Here is a 16,135-nt window from a genome sequence, read left to right on the forward strand (position 1 = left end):
AAAAAAAAAAAAAGGAACAGGCGTGTTGTTATATTCCAAAACGGCAAGGCACAGCTGGGGAAAGAAAAAGGAGAGACACACCGCAGTACAGCACCTGGGCTTTGCCGGTCGTCACCGACCCCACAGCTAGACTACATAAGCGACCGGTAAGACTGTTCGTCACAGGTGGAAGGATACCTGCTGTAAGTATGCACCGATTTCTTCAATTACGTGGTCCAGGTGTTGTATATCTTTTGCTATTTCTTGTAACTTTTCTGTCTCCCATTACGCCTTCCTTCGTGCCTTTCTTTCCTTCATCTCAATTCGTTTCCCCGCACTCTCTGTCCGTTGGGGGAAAAAAGACCCATTTTGAGCATCGCCATCCTCACATGGGATCCATCTTGTCACACCGCTAGATTTCACTTTGGCTCCATGCTTCGTTGTACTAGCTTCTTGGTATTGATACGGGAAACCTCTGGTTCCCTCTTAAGAGCCCCGTGCAGGTTCTAACAACCTTTGTGTCCAACTCATACTGGAGCTGGGCCGGGCCCTGAATTCCAGGCCTTGCCTCTTCGTCTCATCATGGATCATTACTTTAAAAATACAACAGATACAACGGGCTCTTCGTCCCATGACGCCCAGCATCTAGTAGTCGCCTTTTTTCCTTCTTTCCCGTCAGGTATATTACGATATTGTGTGTGTGTTTGTTTTTCCCCCCCTGAGTTGCTCATAATCCCGCTTCAGTGGCTCCCCTTGTGCACTTAAACACGCTCGTTATGAACAGACTCCTCAATTCCGTGCGGTTCGCTTTCGCTCTTCTTGGCAGGGCCATCTGAAGAGTCCATGTCGGCTAGAATGTCGCCATGCTGGCGATAAGCACGTTCCATGGCCCAGTGGAATGGGCTGTCCGTTGAAAAGAGGACGTCGATCGATTCCAATGAGCGGTTGGCCGTCTCCGGGTAAACTGTTGAGTGAATCAAGTTAGCGCGACTGGAGAGTCATAGGAGGAGATGGGAGAAAAGGGGTTGACATACAGAGGTACACAATGGGAATCCAAAGAAGGTTGAGTCCCGCAAAGAGGAAGTAGGTCCTGTTCTCGAGGTGTCTGAACATGATGGGGTTGACCAGCACGGTCCAACCAACACCAATAGCCCACCCCGTGATACCGAAGCCGTTGCCCTGGGCACGCATGTCCGAGGACCAGATCTCGGTAGGGATCAGGAACGCAACAGTACCCCAGGTTGCGGCGTAGCAGATGTTGAAGAGGAACAGCATGGTGACAGCAGCAGGAGCAAAGGATGAAGAGCGCTCCGGGTGTGCCCTCGCGCCTTCGTAGACACAGGCGGCAACAAGGTTGACAACGAACAAGGCAAATGATCCGCCCATGAGGCACTTGCGGCGACCAAGGCGGTCCACGATCTGGGCGCTGATGATGGTTCCAACAATACCGACGGTGCTAAGACCACCGGTCAGGCCGTTCTGGGTAAGACGGTCGTAACCCGCAGCTGAGAGAAGAACAGGGGCATAAGCCGTCACTGCTGTGATACCGGTCCATGAACCCATGATCTGCAAGAGCATGCACAACCACGCCCTGCGGCCAAGATGATGACCGGGCTTGCCGCCTTGTCCAGCTAGGATCTGGGCGAATTGAATGGGTGAGCTCTTCTGGCTTGACTTCGCAACAGCGGCAATCTCCTGGAACTCCATCTCGACAGCAGTAGCATCGTGGGTTCCTCGCACATGCTCCAGGACCTCTCTTGCGTCGTCGAGGCGGCCAACTGATGCTAGGTATCGAGGGCTGTCGGGCAGAAGCTTGATTCCGAGGACAAGGAGGATGGCAGGGAAGCACTGGAAAGCAAGCAGGAAGCGCCATTGAACGTCCGAGTTTCCGTTGTCGAGGAAGGACATGCCAAAGTAGATCCAGTACGCGACTGCGATGCCGAGATAGTTGGCGATGAAGACGTAGCCGAGGAAGCCGCCTCTGTGTGATGCTGTTGAGGTCTCGGAGACGAGAACGGGGGTGATGCCGGTAAGGGCGCCGGTGCCGAGACCGGTCACGACACGGGCCACGATCATGAAGTCGCTCGACTGAGTCGCCGCCTGCAGCACACCGCCGATGAGGGAGAGGACGGCTCCGATGAAAAGACTAATGTAATACCATCAAGAAGCATTAGCCATCAGATCACTTCTTCAAGACCATAGAAGGGGGCAGTGACTTCTAAGATGTAGTAGGTAGGTAGGTAGGTAGGTAGGTAAGGAGGTAGGAGCACATACCCGTTAATTCGTCCAATCCTGTCCGCAAGCCATCCTCCGGCAAAGCAGCCAAAGATACATCCGACGTAGTAGACTGATACAATACCACCCTGGTGAACTTCGTCCGTTACTGTGCCATCAGGCAAGCCGATACCAACCTCGGTAACATAACGTGGAGAGGCATTAACGCCGCCCATCACACCTTGATCATAACCTTCAAAGAAGATACTGATGAGGGAGAAGGTCTGGATGGCGATATTGAGCTGGGTAGGCGACAGCCTCTTCCAGAGAGTGGTATAACCCATGATGATGGTGATGGTGGTGCAACGATATTGCAAAACGTGGATGGATAGAGAAAAAACGTTGCTTATGGATATAATCCACACGATCGCGATTCGAACCAGTGGGTGGGCTATCGACGCTCCTTATGTATGAAACTCGCAAGAAAATTGCTTACTTAGGATACCCTACCTAAGTTACGATTCACGCCGTCGAGTGTCAACATCACACTCTGCCGGCACATACATACACACAACTTCCATGTTAGCGCGGTACCTCCACCTTACGACATTGAGGGGGTTGGACGTAAGCAAGTCTAGCAAGGCAAGCCATTTTTTTGTGAGGAAAACAAAGCTATCGCCACTTTTGGCATTCCCTGTGCTAACATTTTGAATGCCGAAGGAGGCGAAGACCCAAGAACCCGGCAGGATGGAAGGGCCCGGTTAGGTTGCATGATCCTAGTTCCCCAGATCAACGTCTCACGCTTCCCCGGTGGAGTCCCCGCATTTTCCAAGATTCCGGCCATCCCCAGAAACTGGGGAGAAGCCACTTTGTGGAGGTGTGGATGAAGAGTGTCTGGTGATCTTTTTCCGCTCTTTGTCGACTTGAGTCGTGAGAGGTTGCCAAGACCTCATACCCGCTTAACCGTCAGACCGTGTAGCCGCTTAAGCGTGCCCCGGCAGTGCTCTTCACCGCTTAACCGTTTGACCGTTCACCATGACTAGCAAAGTGTGTGATGTCGATGACCCGAAACCAAGGATCTTGGCGAACCTCGCGAATGGGGCCCCGGCTTGACCAAGGGATATGGGGTGTAAGTGGCCGGTTAAAAGGAAGGCTGAGATGGCCATATGCTCTGGCTGTCCGGATACGCGGCCTAGCGAATCATGCTGGACAGCTGACCTGACGTGAATTCATGCTCCTAATTGCCTCCCTAGAGAATTGAAATAGAAGAAGCTGCTCTTCGGTCGACTTTGACATTATCACTTGTTGAACATCATCATCAACAACAAAAAAACAACATCAACAATGGCGACAAATGGAGTCAACGGCCATGTTGCCGTCAATGGAGGCAGCCCTTCAAGCTCGCAACCGCTTGATCTCACCGTATTGGGAATGAACAGCGGCACATCGATGGTGAGTATTGACTACACTGAAACTCACTAGATGTCTATTGACCATGAAAACTAATGGTGATATCAGGATGGTATTGATTGTGCCTTGTGCCACTTCAGGCAAGAAACACCAGACTCACCCATGCACTTCTCCCTTCTCAAGTACGGAGAGGCTCCCATGGATCTTGACCTGAAGAAGCGTGTTCTGTCCATCATCAAGCACGATCGGACATCTGCTTCCGAACTCTCAGAGGTCAACGTCCACCTTGGCGAGACCTTTGCCGCTGCCGCCATCCAGTTCTGCAAGGAGAACGATGTGGACATCAAGAGTCTCGATGCCATCGGCTCCCATGGCCAGACGATCTGGCTGGCCAGCATGCCGGACGAGGGCATCCCCAGGTCTGCTCTGACCATGGCCGAGGGTACCTTCATGGCCTCGCGGACAGGAGTCACCACCGTGACCGACTTCCGTGTCTCCGACCAGGCCGCCGGCAGGCAGGGAGCGCCGCTGATTGCCTTCTTCGACGCTCTGCTGCTTCATCATCCTGGCAAGCTGCGGGCGTGCCAGAACATTGGTGGCATTGCCAACGTATGCTTCATCCCCCCAGAGGGCCCAGAGCACGCCTACGACTTCGACACCGGCCCGGGCAATGCTCTGATCGACGCTGTGGTTCGCCATTACACCAACGGAGAGCAGGAGTACGACAGAGACGGTGAAATGGGCAAGAGGGGAAAGATCAACCAGGACATGGTTGACCGATTCATGGAAAGGATACCCTACTTCAGCTGGGACCCGCCCAAGACAACCGGCCGTGAGGTCTTCCGCGATACTCTGGCCGACGACCTGATCAAGGAGGGTGCCGAGCTGGGTATGTCGGCGGATGACGTTGTGGCTACCGTCACCAGAATCACTTCCCAGGCCATCGTGGATCACTGGCGCCGCTATGCGCCCAAGGACCGCCCAGTTGACGAGGTCTTTATGTGCGGCGGTGGCGCATACAACCCTAACATTACCGACTACATGAAGGAGCAGTTCCCGCAGGTCAAGATGTTCATGCTGGATGCTGCCGGTATTCCGGGCGGTGCCAAGGAGGCGGTCACGTTCGCGTGGCAGGGTATGGAGGCTATTGTTGGACGAAGCATCCCCGTCCCAGACAGGGTCGAGACGCGCCGGCCGTATGTCCTTGGCAAAGTGAACCCGGGAGAGAACTACCGGACGGTGATGACGAAAGGCATGTTGTTCGGTGCGGGACGGGCAAAGCTGGATCACGTGAAGGAGATGGTGAACTATGTGGACGGTAAAGTCTTTAACAATAAGTGGTAAATGTTAATAGGAAACCCAAAAAAATAAGAAAAATCTTCTGGTTGTCAGGCATCTTTGTATTCCCCCCCTTGACACCCACTACACGCCTGTTGCCGGAAGCCGTTTCAATGAACATGCTCAGAAAGACAAATAGCTATTTGACATGGCAAACGGCCAAGTCCAGTCTTGCAGCAGCTCGTCAGGAAGTTGGAATTGGCCCGATAAATCTGGGAGTGCCGCTCCGTCCCAACTGCTACTCTTGTTGTTCGATGTGCCCTCTCGAAAAGCGGAAGCAGGGATATCCGCGGCCTGTTGTGTTTGGATAGCTCGCCCACCACCTCGGGAGACTATGTACTCTTCAATGCGCGCAACAAGACTTCGAAGCCTCTGCCCAGCGCCGCCACTTCGGTGAAGGCAAGCTTCCAGACTTTCCAGCAGCACGGCCATGGAGAGGAGCAGGTCCCGTACGACGCAGCATGAGCTTTCTGATAGCGGTCCTTCCATAACCGACCCCAGAATGGTGCCGATCCCGCCAATGTGGTATATCAAAGGCGCGCTAATTGCTCTCAGGTGTGGTTTGGGTACTTGGTGGAACGTCGCCAATATGTCACTTACGACGGAGCACTTCCTTTCCGCATCAGGATCAGACTCGAGAGAAAGGGAGATCATCTTCAGGAGAGCCATGGTCGCTTGGATGTTGGCGGCTTGAAATCCATAGACATCTTGATCTGGATCGCCAGTAGCCGGTTGGAGTTGCTTGAAAATGGGCGGCAAGGCCAAGTACAGCTCGTTGACGCGATCCTGGCTGGACACGTTGAGGGTTGGAGTCGATACAGATTCCCCTGCCACCAAGTGGAATCTTGACGACCGAGTTCGCAACCTGCTCAAGTTATGCTCCAAGATACGGTATAGATCCGTGGTAAAGTTCCACCCGACTATCCAATGTGCTCTCTCCAAAGGCGCGCTTCCAGCTTCGTTACAGTTCCTGCCAGTAGGATACGCGACTTTCGCATGGCTTTCTTGAAAATGGATGCAGCCATCCCAGACGATGGACGAGTAGATATCGAGCGTGTAGAACGACCAATACTACATCGGTCAGTATAGAGAATACGACAGAGAGTGAAGCAGTTAGGAAGCGCTCCGCGGCGCAGTGCACATACCAATCTACGACGCTCTTCCCTCTCCGTGGGATGCAATCCAGTCGGCCAGTTGGATTCGTCGTGCCACTGGTTGATGGCAAGCATGGTGAAATAGTGGCCGATGTACATCTGCATCGCTCCGATCCTGGCGTCTTGAAGACTTGCGAGCGCCAACAGCGCAATGCCTCTAAGGTAGTCAAAGTCCTGAGATTGAAGAAGGTCTTTGGGAAGTGCTTCTTCTGCGGCGGCAAAGAACATTTGTGCTGGTATTATTCCCAACACATCCTGGCCACCACTTGGCGCACCGTCCCTTACTCGAGCTGAAGCAAGCGCACAAGCCGCCATCACAGAACAGAAGAATGCACGGCTGCGACAATGTTCCAGCATTTCAAGCCTCTGATCGAGCCTGACGGGGTCAAAATAGGGAAAGCTAGACTCGCGCATATCAGAAAAGGTATTCATACTTTTTTTTTTTTCTTTTTTTACAACGCGACGTCAGACAAGGGGGGATGGGACTCACATTGGGTAAACGGTCTTGTGGTAGACAGAGAGCAGCTTCTTGATGGCTGAGGTGGAAGTTCGGGCAAAGCCTTGCCATGCTGGGCTCAGAGGCTCACTCCGACGCTCACTTGTAGCGGAACTGCTTGCGTCGGCCAAGTCTAGAGGCTGGTCATCGCCGACCTGGGGTGGCTGAGTAGTAGATGGAAGCGCAACAAGCTCTTCAGGATGAACCCGTCGAGCGTTGCTGGCGATATTTTGGCCAGCATCTGGACGATCACCTGGTCCTGCCGCGTTCTTTGGAGAGCCTCGGCCGCGCCTCAAGGGCCGGAGATAGGTGCATGAGATGTCGAATTCGACACAGTTTTGACAACGACTCGGGTCTAGCAGATTCTCCTGGCATTTGATCCGGCGTTTATGGCAAAAATCACCTGAGAATACGTCAGCTGGATTGCGCAAATCTCCTTGTCCGTCTCAGTCTGCCAGCTGCCTTACATGCCCTCGAATTTCGCAGCAGTCGGCGGGGTCTAGGAGGTGCTGGCATCTGATTGAGGTCGGAGGCCCGGATTCCTACTGTACAAGCATGGTAGATATCGCGATAGATGATAACGAGCAAACATACATTATCGACCCCAAACAGGCAGGGCCTTGTGATGATATGATTGCTGTGTTGTGCTTCCAAGACTTTACGTAATCAAAAACAGTGCTTGGTCACTTGTAGGTCGGTCTAGAACCTGCCGATCCAGGGGGCGCGAGCGCTGTACAATCGCACTCTGGGAAATCCCACTTTCCCATAACAACCTATCAATGTTCGGAGGTCGACTTTCCAAACTTCGATCCCTCGCATCTGATTCCATCTTCAGCAACCCGATGATCGTCTTCCCTTTGGACCGAGCCAAGCCCAAAATAAGACAGTGAGTAGGCGTCCACGAATCCACATCTCCAGAAAGCCCACTTTTTCCGGCCCCTATTCCTGTTCCCGCGGCCGATCAAGTACACTATAGTGCGGTGTATGCAGTCCAATACCGATTTGATTGTTAGCTCGAGACTATGGGGCAACTTCCCTAAGCGTTTTCATGCGGTGAATATGCTTTTCCTAAAATAAAAGCAAACTATATTGGATCTTGTCACAACATGGACGCTTCAATAAAGTAAAAATTGGGGGAGCAGACTATGGAAAAACAGCCAGACAGGTACTAGCCAACCTCCTCAAGGGGTAGAGGTGTAAAAAGCGCCCTCATACCTCTACCGCCATCTCCTTCAACACCCCCTCCAAGTCCTCTCCCTCTCCACTAAACCTGACCATCTCCCAAAACACACCCTTATCCTTATACAACTCCCCTGGCGAACCCACCTCCATCACTCTCCCTCCGCCCATCACCACAACCATGTCATAATCAATGATCGTCCTCAACCGATGCGCGATTGTCACCAGCGTCCTTGTTTTCTCCTCCCCGGCGTCGAGTTCCTGTCGCAGCGCCACTTGGATCCCCCTGTCAGTCTCGTAGTCCATGCTTGCCGTCGCCTCGTCAAGCAGCATCAGCTTGGACTTGCGGACTAGGGCCCGGCATAGAGAGAGAACTTGGCGCTGGCCGTGCGAGAAGTTCTCGCCTTTGGCTAGGACGCGCGTGTCGAGGGAGAGAGCGCCCCGGGTAGAGATGGAACCGGAGCCAGAGCCATTTGTGGGTGAGGAGGAGGAAGGGGAAGAAGAGAGAAGGGGGGTGCGTTCGGTTGGTACCATCGAGTCGTTGCTGTCAACTGTCTCAGCCCCATTGATACTGTTGTCACTGCTGCTCTCGCGAAAGTCAAAGGACGCAATGCCGGTGCACGACCTGAGCGCCTTCTCCAATATCTGAACGGGCACGGTGCCGGATGGGTCGAGGTTCGTTCTGATGGTGCCGTTGAAAAGAGTAGCTTCTTGGGGAATGATGGTCAATGCCTGCCGAAGTCTCTTGCGTGAGATTCTCGTGATGTCGACGCCATCGTAGAGGATCTGCCCGGAGACGATGTGGGTGAAGCACAGGAGGGAGAGGACGAGCTAGAGAATGGGATCAAACACGTTAGCCTAGCTGTTTTTTCCTCAGGAAATTGTAGGTGTAGAAATGGCGCCTTACTGTGCTCTTCCCTGAACCTGTACGTCCAACAACGGCAATCCGTTGTCCAGCCTTGAATTTAAGACTGATGTCCTTCAGGATGTCAGGGCCGTCAGGGTCGTATCTGACCGTAACGTTACGGAACTCGATCGCGCCTGTCCTTGGCCAATCCTCAGGAACTTCAAGCAAAGAAGAGTCTTCATGGCCTTGGCTATCGGTATCGGGTTGACGCAAGCCGTGTTTTTCGTCTTCGGCAGGAAGCTTGACGTATTCCTCAACGCGATGGAACTGTCTTGGGATTAGCTCAGGCCCATCAAGATGCTTGTGACCAAGGGAGAAAGCAGCAACAACAAAACTTACACTCTGCAGCTCAACCTCCATATCATTCATAAACCTCACAAAGTACAAAATCTGCGAATTCAGGCCCGTCGCATTGCTCAGCGAAAAGCCCACCAATCCAGCCTCCACAACACCGACCTTCCACACTGCAATCGCACCAGCAGAGACAGTGACCAGCGCTGCGACAAAGTCAATCCGAACACCGACCCACCGATTCAGGTTAAATGAAGTTTCCTGAAACCGCGAGAAAGACCTTAACCGGTCCGCCAACTGATAACGGAACATCTCGGGCATGTTTCGTCTGGCACGGATCACCGCTAGACCAGACATGCTGCCACTAAACTGGGAGAAGACGGGGCTCTGACTGGATGAGACCAACCGCTTAAGGACGACAGCTGTTCGGATGTACATCTCGCCGCAAATGATACCTATTCCGACCGTGCAAAGGGCAGGGAGCATGAAGATAGGCATGATGGAGCTGACGGCACCAAGACGAAAGAGAATGGCCATGCCAGCGTCGATGAAATATTGGACGGCTGAGCTTAGTTGACTGTCCCTGTTGGTTATGAAAATGATTGGTTAGCCTTGGGTTTCGAAATATGAAGTGCCAGCAAGCATCTGGAGCGTAGAGAAATCAAGCAAAAGTCTGATACTCACAATGACCCAACATCTCGGCTGAACCGATTAACAACCCGACCCACTGGTACGTTCTTCCACCAGCCCAGGGAGACATTCAATACTCCCTCTGTGAGTCCCCTGTGTAACTTGCGTGCGGCCAACCATGCACCTCGGTTGAATATCAGAGAGCTGATTCCGCTTAGCAAGGCCTGGCCAAAGTTGAACGCAGCGTAGATGGTGATGTAAAAGGCAACATTCACAGCCTCTTTCTTGTTGTAGGCATTGACCCAAACTGAGAGCCACCAGGTCGTTCCAAGAAGAACAGCATTGGCAATGACGTTACTGGCGAGGGCTAGAATAACGTAACCAGGGCCACCAAAGTGAAGCATGTACCTGAGAACTATACGCATGGAGAGTTGTCAGCTCTGACCTCGGCGCAGGAGGAAGACATACATAATTGAAAAAAAAAAAAAAAAAAAAAAAAAAAAAAAAAAAAAAAAAAAAAAAAAAAAAGGGTTCAGAGCATGAGTCTTACAAGTAAACCGTCCTGATGTTCCGCTGGCACTCATCTCATTGGATATTTCGTCTTTCATCTTCTTGGGAGAGCCTGCCCGGTTTCCGCCTGGTACAAGTGGGATCTTTAGGGTGGTCGTACTCTCTTGAGAGTCCTCATTGTTGGTGGTTCCGTACTCCAGTTCCACAGGTGTGCGGACAACACCAACGTTCCTTTCAATGTTCTTGACTGTTCCGGCTTCCATTGTGATTGCGAGATCGGCTTGGGAAGCTAGCCAAGGCATTTGAGTTACCAGAACGATGGTCCTACCCTTGAGCATATCACTGCAGAAGGAATGCTTCCACAGAGACGCAGCCGTCTTGGCGTCGAGGGCAGAGAAGATGTCATCCAGCAGCAGCAATGGGGCCTTGGAATAGAGAGCTCGAGCAACTGCCACTCTCGATTTTTGCCCACCGGAAAGGGCGGTGCCATTCTCCCCAACCTCAGTCAAGTCTCCTTTAGGAAGCTCTTCAAAGTCCAAGCCCAAGCAGCATGCCTCAATAACCCTGTCATATTTGACCTGCTCAAAAGGAGCGTGGAATAGGATGTTGTCGCGTATTGTCTCGCTCTGAAGCCACGGTGTCTGGGAGGCAAAAGCGACGTCGCTGGGCCTGGTCACCATTCCTTTTTCGAGGGTGGTCTCTCCCAAGATTGACAACAAAAGGCTCGTCTTCCCACTCCCGCTCTGACCTTTGATTATGTTAAGGCCGCCCTCTACAAAGTTGATGGAGATATCTTTTAGCAAAAAAGGTGCCCTCTTGCTTCGCCGGAAAGTCGCATTCTCTATGTGCAAGGGACCTTCTGAAAACTGGGTTAGCGGTGTTGTATTTGCGTAGAACTTGTCCAAACGCTCAATCGAGACATGTGCGTCAGTAAGGTTTCGTGACATCTGGGATACATATCCTATATTCCGCCGCAGGGTCATGACCACGGACAAAGTGGTGAATGCGATAGGAGCAGTGAGAGGCTGCTTGATCACCCCTATGTACAGGCTGAAGATGAGCAGTAAGGTGACGACGGGGATTAGCTCGCCACACTGTCCAAGAAGAGCGTACCATAGGCAGATGTGCCAAAGTTCCTTTTGCTCCTTCTCACGCGCTTCCTGGATGCGTTTGATGATGGCATCCTCCCAGGAGAAGTACTTGATGGCTTTGATGGCTTCGAGGTACTCAGAGATGAGAGATATGCGTAAGTCCTGTGCCAACTTGACCTTGCGCTGCGTCTTGCCCATCATACGGGAAATCCAGACTGGGAAGGACATTGAGAGCACCAAGAAGGCGAGACCAACCAGACTCGTCCATCCGACCATCTTATAAAGGCCGATGATGCTGACAACAATGCCTACGGGCACCCCGACAAGGCCAATGATGGCATCTCGAGCCTTGAACACGGCATCAACATCACTTGCCATCAGATTGGCCAATCTTCCTGCCGACGTGGTTTGCGTTCTTTGCTCTTTGGCACCCCTTGTGGCAATGTCATTGATAACATCATCTTCAAGTTCCATACTCGATAAGGCCCTGTGGTACAGCTCTTGGGTCATGGCTGACTTGAGGCGGACGACAAGTCTGGTTGACGTGAAGACGTACTGCTGCATGGTGATAGACTTTCCCATAAGACCCATAAAGAGCAGTGCCAGCCAAATGATGGGATGTAGCACAGCATCATGGGGAGACGATATGTAGTTTAGGATCTGGTACATGGCAAAAGGGGCGACAAGTTCGATGGCGAATGAGGAACCGACCCACAAAGACATGGCAACAATTTCGCTGCGCTGGAAGGAGAGAACTGTCCACATGGTTGTTTTGTATCTCTCCCGGACCTTGAGAATTCTGTCAAGAAGGAGTGAGGGTTCGTCATACCAAGGAAGTCCTGGAATGTCATCCATATCGACTTGGGTGCGCCAACCTTTCCAGATCAGCGGAGTCAGCCAGCCAAAGCTGAAGTAGCGGACGAACCAACTACTTGTTTCTTCAGGAGTAGGCTGTGCCTCGGAGATGTGTTTGTACACGGCCATGTTTTCGGTGGCAGGCGGAGGTCCCCATTCTCTCGGAGTCATGAGCGCAATGAGCGATGCGAATGCTAGACTTCCGATAGCCCCAATCTCCGCCTTTTCAACCTCCTCGTCCGACCTCATCCTGAGGGAGGGGAGAAGATAGGCTGTAGCCAAGGTAACCAGGGAGATGAAGAGGAGGAAGTTGATTTGATGCAAGCTCACGCGCTGCCATTTTGGCGTGGCTAGCAAACGGACAAGACCCAGGAAAAAGGCCAGGCCGACAGGAAGGGCATCGTACCAGTACTGATAGTAGTGGTACCCGCTGATAAGGGTGAAGGTGAAGGCAGCCCCACGTAAGAGTTGAGAAAGAAGCTCATAAGGCAGACTGAATCGGACGGCCTTGGTGGTTTCTGGGATGTTGAAGTAGGAACTGTAGCGGCAGGTGGTCTCTATTGCTGTCCAAACAAGGACGAAGGCAACAAGACAAACCTGGATGACGCCCGACTTGGCGATACGCGAGGCCTCGAGGATCCAGCCAGCATCCGGACTTCTAACCATGTCATTAGCGGATGATACATGCATTGTCTATGAGAGCAGTTTGTATGGACTTGCCTCTGTATAGAGAGGTCAATTGGCGCGTGAAACTGATCATGGTATATGTCGCGACCTGGGATGCCTAATGGGGCCCAGTAACGAAAAGCCCAATCCATGGTGTTGAGGTCAAATCTTGCTCACTGTGTACTATAGACAAGCTGAGCGATCGCTGGACATGGCATTGTCGTTGGCACCGGCTCTCTTTTTGAGCCACGCCCTGAAAGCAAAAGTTTGACAATGGCGTACATTTCCATCATGCGGCTGACTGTGCTGTGAGTGGCTGGTCGGTGCCTGGCCGAACGTCGAGTCGCATCCGGAGATTTGGCGGATATAACATCCATATCAGAGCGTGGGTGGAACGGAGGTTGAGGATGTGATGAACGGCTTCATTGCCGGGAAGGCCCGGAAACGCGAACTGGAAGGTAGATAAGCTCGGGCCTAACCGGGTTGTGTTAGGTGGGTGGGTCAAATGGCATATGTACATGCCCGACCCACCTTCCTCCTCCCATCTCATATCGTTATCATGTTGCAGCTTCCACTCTGCTAGGTATAGCAGGACCATCATTGATAACAGGAATAACCGGTCATTGATTCTCGACAAGGTTTTGTCAAGGAAACAAGCCACAAGTGGTTAAATGAGAAAACTTGACCCGCCACATCACCTTTGCCCTTCCCTGAACCCATAGGTGCAAAATTCACATGACTGTAGAGTTATTGCATGATTTGGACTCGAGCCTTGGTCAGACATGGGCAGCGGCTTGATGGCCACTGAGTGATCATCACGAGCAAGTGTTTCCATCGTAGCACAACATACCAAGTTGAAATCGACTTCATTCAACTTCCTTCCTTAGAGGCGGGTAGCCTCGCGTTCTGATGCTGTGGGAACCGCTTGCCTTTCATTATACCTGGTTTGGATGGAGTCGATACCATGGCATGTAAAAAGACTTTGACTGCAAGGGAAGGAGCGCAAGAGATGATAGGAACTCTTACCCTCTGGGCATTTGCAACAATGAGACCATCGAGTATCATTACGCTTTCCTTTGCTCTTGCTCTCCATTCAAAGGGAATTCATGGTACATAATCAGAGTCTGATGATATCCCATACCAACAACTTCGTGATCTTTTTCCCTTACAAACATCAACAGCAATGTGTTTGCTATCCCTTCCTTACTTGACTTCCTATTCTTTTCAAGTCAGCACCTATCAATATCCTAGACTCACGTTACGAGACCTTACCTACCTGTGAGACCTCCCGATTGCCGCGGTGTATTCAACACGATACGCTGTGTTCCCTGGACCGGCATTTATCAACCGTCATCAGGCATCGTTCCTGCTCAAGACTTACGTTAATCTTTCTGCGCCCTCTTCTTCGGTGACACGTCCCAAGCTAGCACATATAGCCCGTTTGTCCTCGTCCCGGACCATCCTCTCTCTTCTTTCAAACTTTTGGTCCACCACCCCGACTGTTTTTGGTGATTCTTGGACTCGTTCCTTCAACTTTGAGCCTCGCTTTTGTCGACGGTTGTGGCCCATTCGCGACTCAGCCAGCCTCAACATCGATACCTCCTTTTTGAAAGTTGACAGCAAAATTACAGCCATAACCCGCCGCGATGTATCAACTCTCGCAACTCGTAGCTTTAGCTGCCACCCTGTCAACAGTGATGGGCGCCTACCAGGGTTTCAACTATGGCTCTTCGTTCACCAATGGCGCTGCCAAGCAACAGCCTGACTTCGAAGCCGAGTTTCGAACAGCCCAAGGTCTCGTCGGTGCTCCTGCTGGAGGCTTCACCAGTGCACGACTATACACAATGATTGTTAGTTCAGCTCCCCACCCTTCCTCGCCTCATTCCTTGTGTACCTGGCCTAAAGACCCTGACCATGAAACTCGTTCAATAGCAAGGGGGTACGGTGAATGCTCCCATCTCGGCTATCCCAGCTGCGATTGCTACCCGAACATCGCTGCTTCTTGGTCTATGGGCTTCTGCTGGTGATGCTGCGTTCACCAACGAGCTTCAAGCCCTCAGCTCTGCCATTCAGCAGTACGGAACTGCCCTTGGCAGATTAGTGGCTGGCATTTCGGTGGGCAGCGAGGATCTGTATCGCATCTCGCCTACCGGCATTGAGAATAAGGAGAACCCCGGAGCCGCACCTCTCACGATTGCCCATTATATCAAGCAAGTCCGTGACATTATTGCCCACACAGCTCTTGATGGTGTCCCGGTAGGCCACGTTGATACCTGGACCGCCTGGGTCAACAGCTCCAACCAAGTGGTGGTGGATGCTTCGGACTTTCTCGGCTTCGATGGCTACCCTTATTTCCAGAAAACGCAACAGAACGACATCGGCCATAGCAAGTCCCTTTTTGATGACGCTCTGAGCGCTACCAAGGCTGCATCCCAAGGCAAGCCGGTGTGGATTACGGAAACGGGCTTCCCTCTTAGCGGCAAAACCATGGGCCAAGCCGTCCCTAGCATCGCCAATGCCAAATATTACTGGGACCAGGTTGGCTGCCCTCTGTTTGGCAGCACCAATGTTTGGTGGTACACGATGCAAGACTCTGCCCCGGCGACTCCAAATCCCAGTTTTGGTCTGATTGGTAGCACATTGACGACGACTCCTCTCTTTGACCTCTCTTGTAACAGTAGCAAGCTGAGCCAGTAAGTGACATGACTGATGAAAAGACTCAAGTTCTGCAAGTGTACTGACACTTGCTAGAACCACTTCTTCTTCGATCAGTCTCGCTTCTGGAGTTAGCATTGCTTTGTCACAATCGGAGATCTCGACGGTGTCAAGCGCCATTACATTTCTCGCCCCCGTTTCCAGTCTTGCTTCAAACGGTTCATTGACTGTGGCTAGCTTGCCATCAGGTACTAGCACAGCTGCGAGTAGTGGAAAGGCAAGCTCCATCAAGGGGTCGATGGGGGATGCGATTGCTGTTGTAATGTTGGCGATGGCTCTTTTTGGTCCGTGATCTGCACTTTGCTGGGTTTCTCCTTTGCTCTCGTATGTTATGGGCAGTATACACATTGCAGCGTGGTGCTGGTCTACACCCAGGTTAGTGGTTTGCGAATTGGTAGAGTCCTTAGGTTTGTTCACGTGGTAAATGAGGGGGAGGAAGCAGCAGGTCTTTAGTCTATAGAGCTGCTACTCGGGGTCTAATGAGGCTGTAAGACACAGGCTTTTGGAGTATTTTTGGTTAGTACAGAACAACCCAGGGGCAGTTTAGATACCTTATGCTTATCTTTCAAGGTTTACCTAGCTCGCCTAGGTACCGTACCCCATCTCGAATGCTGATTCATGTCGGCCATGGTGTTGCTTTGTTGCTTTGTTCTTGTGGTGCCCCACCATTGAGAGCTTTGCTGGCCGGGAGCTTCAGCAG

General features: G+C 52.0%; 5 protein-coding genes across 5 annotated transcripts; 2 read left to right on the forward strand and 3 right to left on the reverse strand.

Moving 5' to 3' along the window:
* Nucleotides 1–318: 318 nt before the first annotated feature.
* B0T23DRAFT_343998 (general substrate transporter) lies at nucleotides 319–2,670 on the reverse strand. The gene is made up of 3 exons (XM_062835936.1): nucleotides 2,254–2,670; nucleotides 1,014–2,125; nucleotides 319–943 (listed from the first exon to the last, which is right to left on the reverse strand). Exons 1-3 carry the CDS (start codon nucleotides 2,535–2,537, stop codon nucleotides 741–743), a joined length of 1,599 nt encoding a protein of 532 aa, XP_062689952.1. The 5' UTR covers nucleotides 2,538–2,670; the 3' UTR covers nucleotides 319–740.
* Nucleotides 2,671–3,248: 578 nt separating this feature from the next.
* On the forward strand, nucleotides 3,249–4,947 carry B0T23DRAFT_455949 (Anhydro-N-acetylmuramic acid kinase; the record flags this gene model as incomplete). Its single annotated transcript, XM_062841256.1, has 2 exons — nucleotides 3,249–3,645; nucleotides 3,712–4,947. The coding sequence occupies exons 1-2, from the start codon at nucleotides 3,538–3,540 to the stop codon at nucleotides 4,945–4,947; spliced, it is 1,344 nt and encodes a 447-aa protein (XP_062689953.1). The 5' UTR covers nucleotides 3,249–3,537.
* B0T23DRAFT_386752 (uncharacterized protein) lies at nucleotides 4,920–7,224 on the reverse strand. Its single transcript, XM_062837642.1, has 4 exons — nucleotides 7,059–7,224; nucleotides 6,586–6,994; nucleotides 6,087–6,495; nucleotides 4,920–6,012 (listed from the first exon to the last, which is right to left on the reverse strand). The coding sequence occupies exons 1-4, from the start codon at nucleotides 7,105–7,107 to the stop codon at nucleotides 5,065–5,067; spliced, it is 1,815 nt and encodes a 604-aa protein (XP_062689954.1). The 5' UTR covers nucleotides 7,108–7,224; the 3' UTR covers nucleotides 4,920–5,064.
* A 352-nt stretch (nucleotides 7,225–7,576) lies between these two features.
* Nucleotides 7,577–13,109, reverse strand: B0T23DRAFT_386754 (P-loop containing nucleoside triphosphate hydrolase protein). The gene is made up of 6 exons (XM_062837643.1): nucleotides 12,775–13,109; nucleotides 10,149–12,712; nucleotides 9,653–10,013; nucleotides 9,017–9,551; nucleotides 8,678–8,944; nucleotides 7,577–8,601 (listed from the first exon to the last, which is right to left on the reverse strand). Exons 1-6 carry the CDS (start codon nucleotides 12,870–12,872, stop codon nucleotides 7,801–7,803), a joined length of 4,626 nt encoding a protein of 1,541 aa, XP_062689955.1. The 5' UTR covers nucleotides 12,873–13,109; the 3' UTR covers nucleotides 7,577–7,800.
* A 981-nt stretch (nucleotides 13,110–14,090) lies between these two features.
* B0T23DRAFT_215618 (glycoside hydrolase superfamily) lies at nucleotides 14,091–16,007 on the forward strand. Its single transcript, XM_062833635.1, has 3 exons — nucleotides 14,091–14,570; nucleotides 14,653–15,413; nucleotides 15,472–16,007. The coding sequence occupies exons 1-3, from the start codon at nucleotides 14,367–14,369 to the stop codon at nucleotides 15,725–15,727; spliced, it is 1,221 nt and encodes a 406-aa protein (XP_062689956.1). The 5' UTR covers nucleotides 14,091–14,366; the 3' UTR covers nucleotides 15,728–16,007.
* The last annotated feature ends 128 nt before the right edge of the window (nucleotides 16,008–16,135 follow it).

The sequence above is a fragment of the Neurospora hispaniola genome, assembly GCF_033458365.1.
Source record: "Neurospora hispaniola strain FGSC 10403 chromosome Unknown B0T23scaffold_7, whole genome shotgun sequence".
In the NCBI taxonomy this organism is placed as follows: Eukaryota; Fungi; Ascomycota; class Sordariomycetes; order Sordariales; family Sordariaceae; genus Neurospora; species Neurospora hispaniola.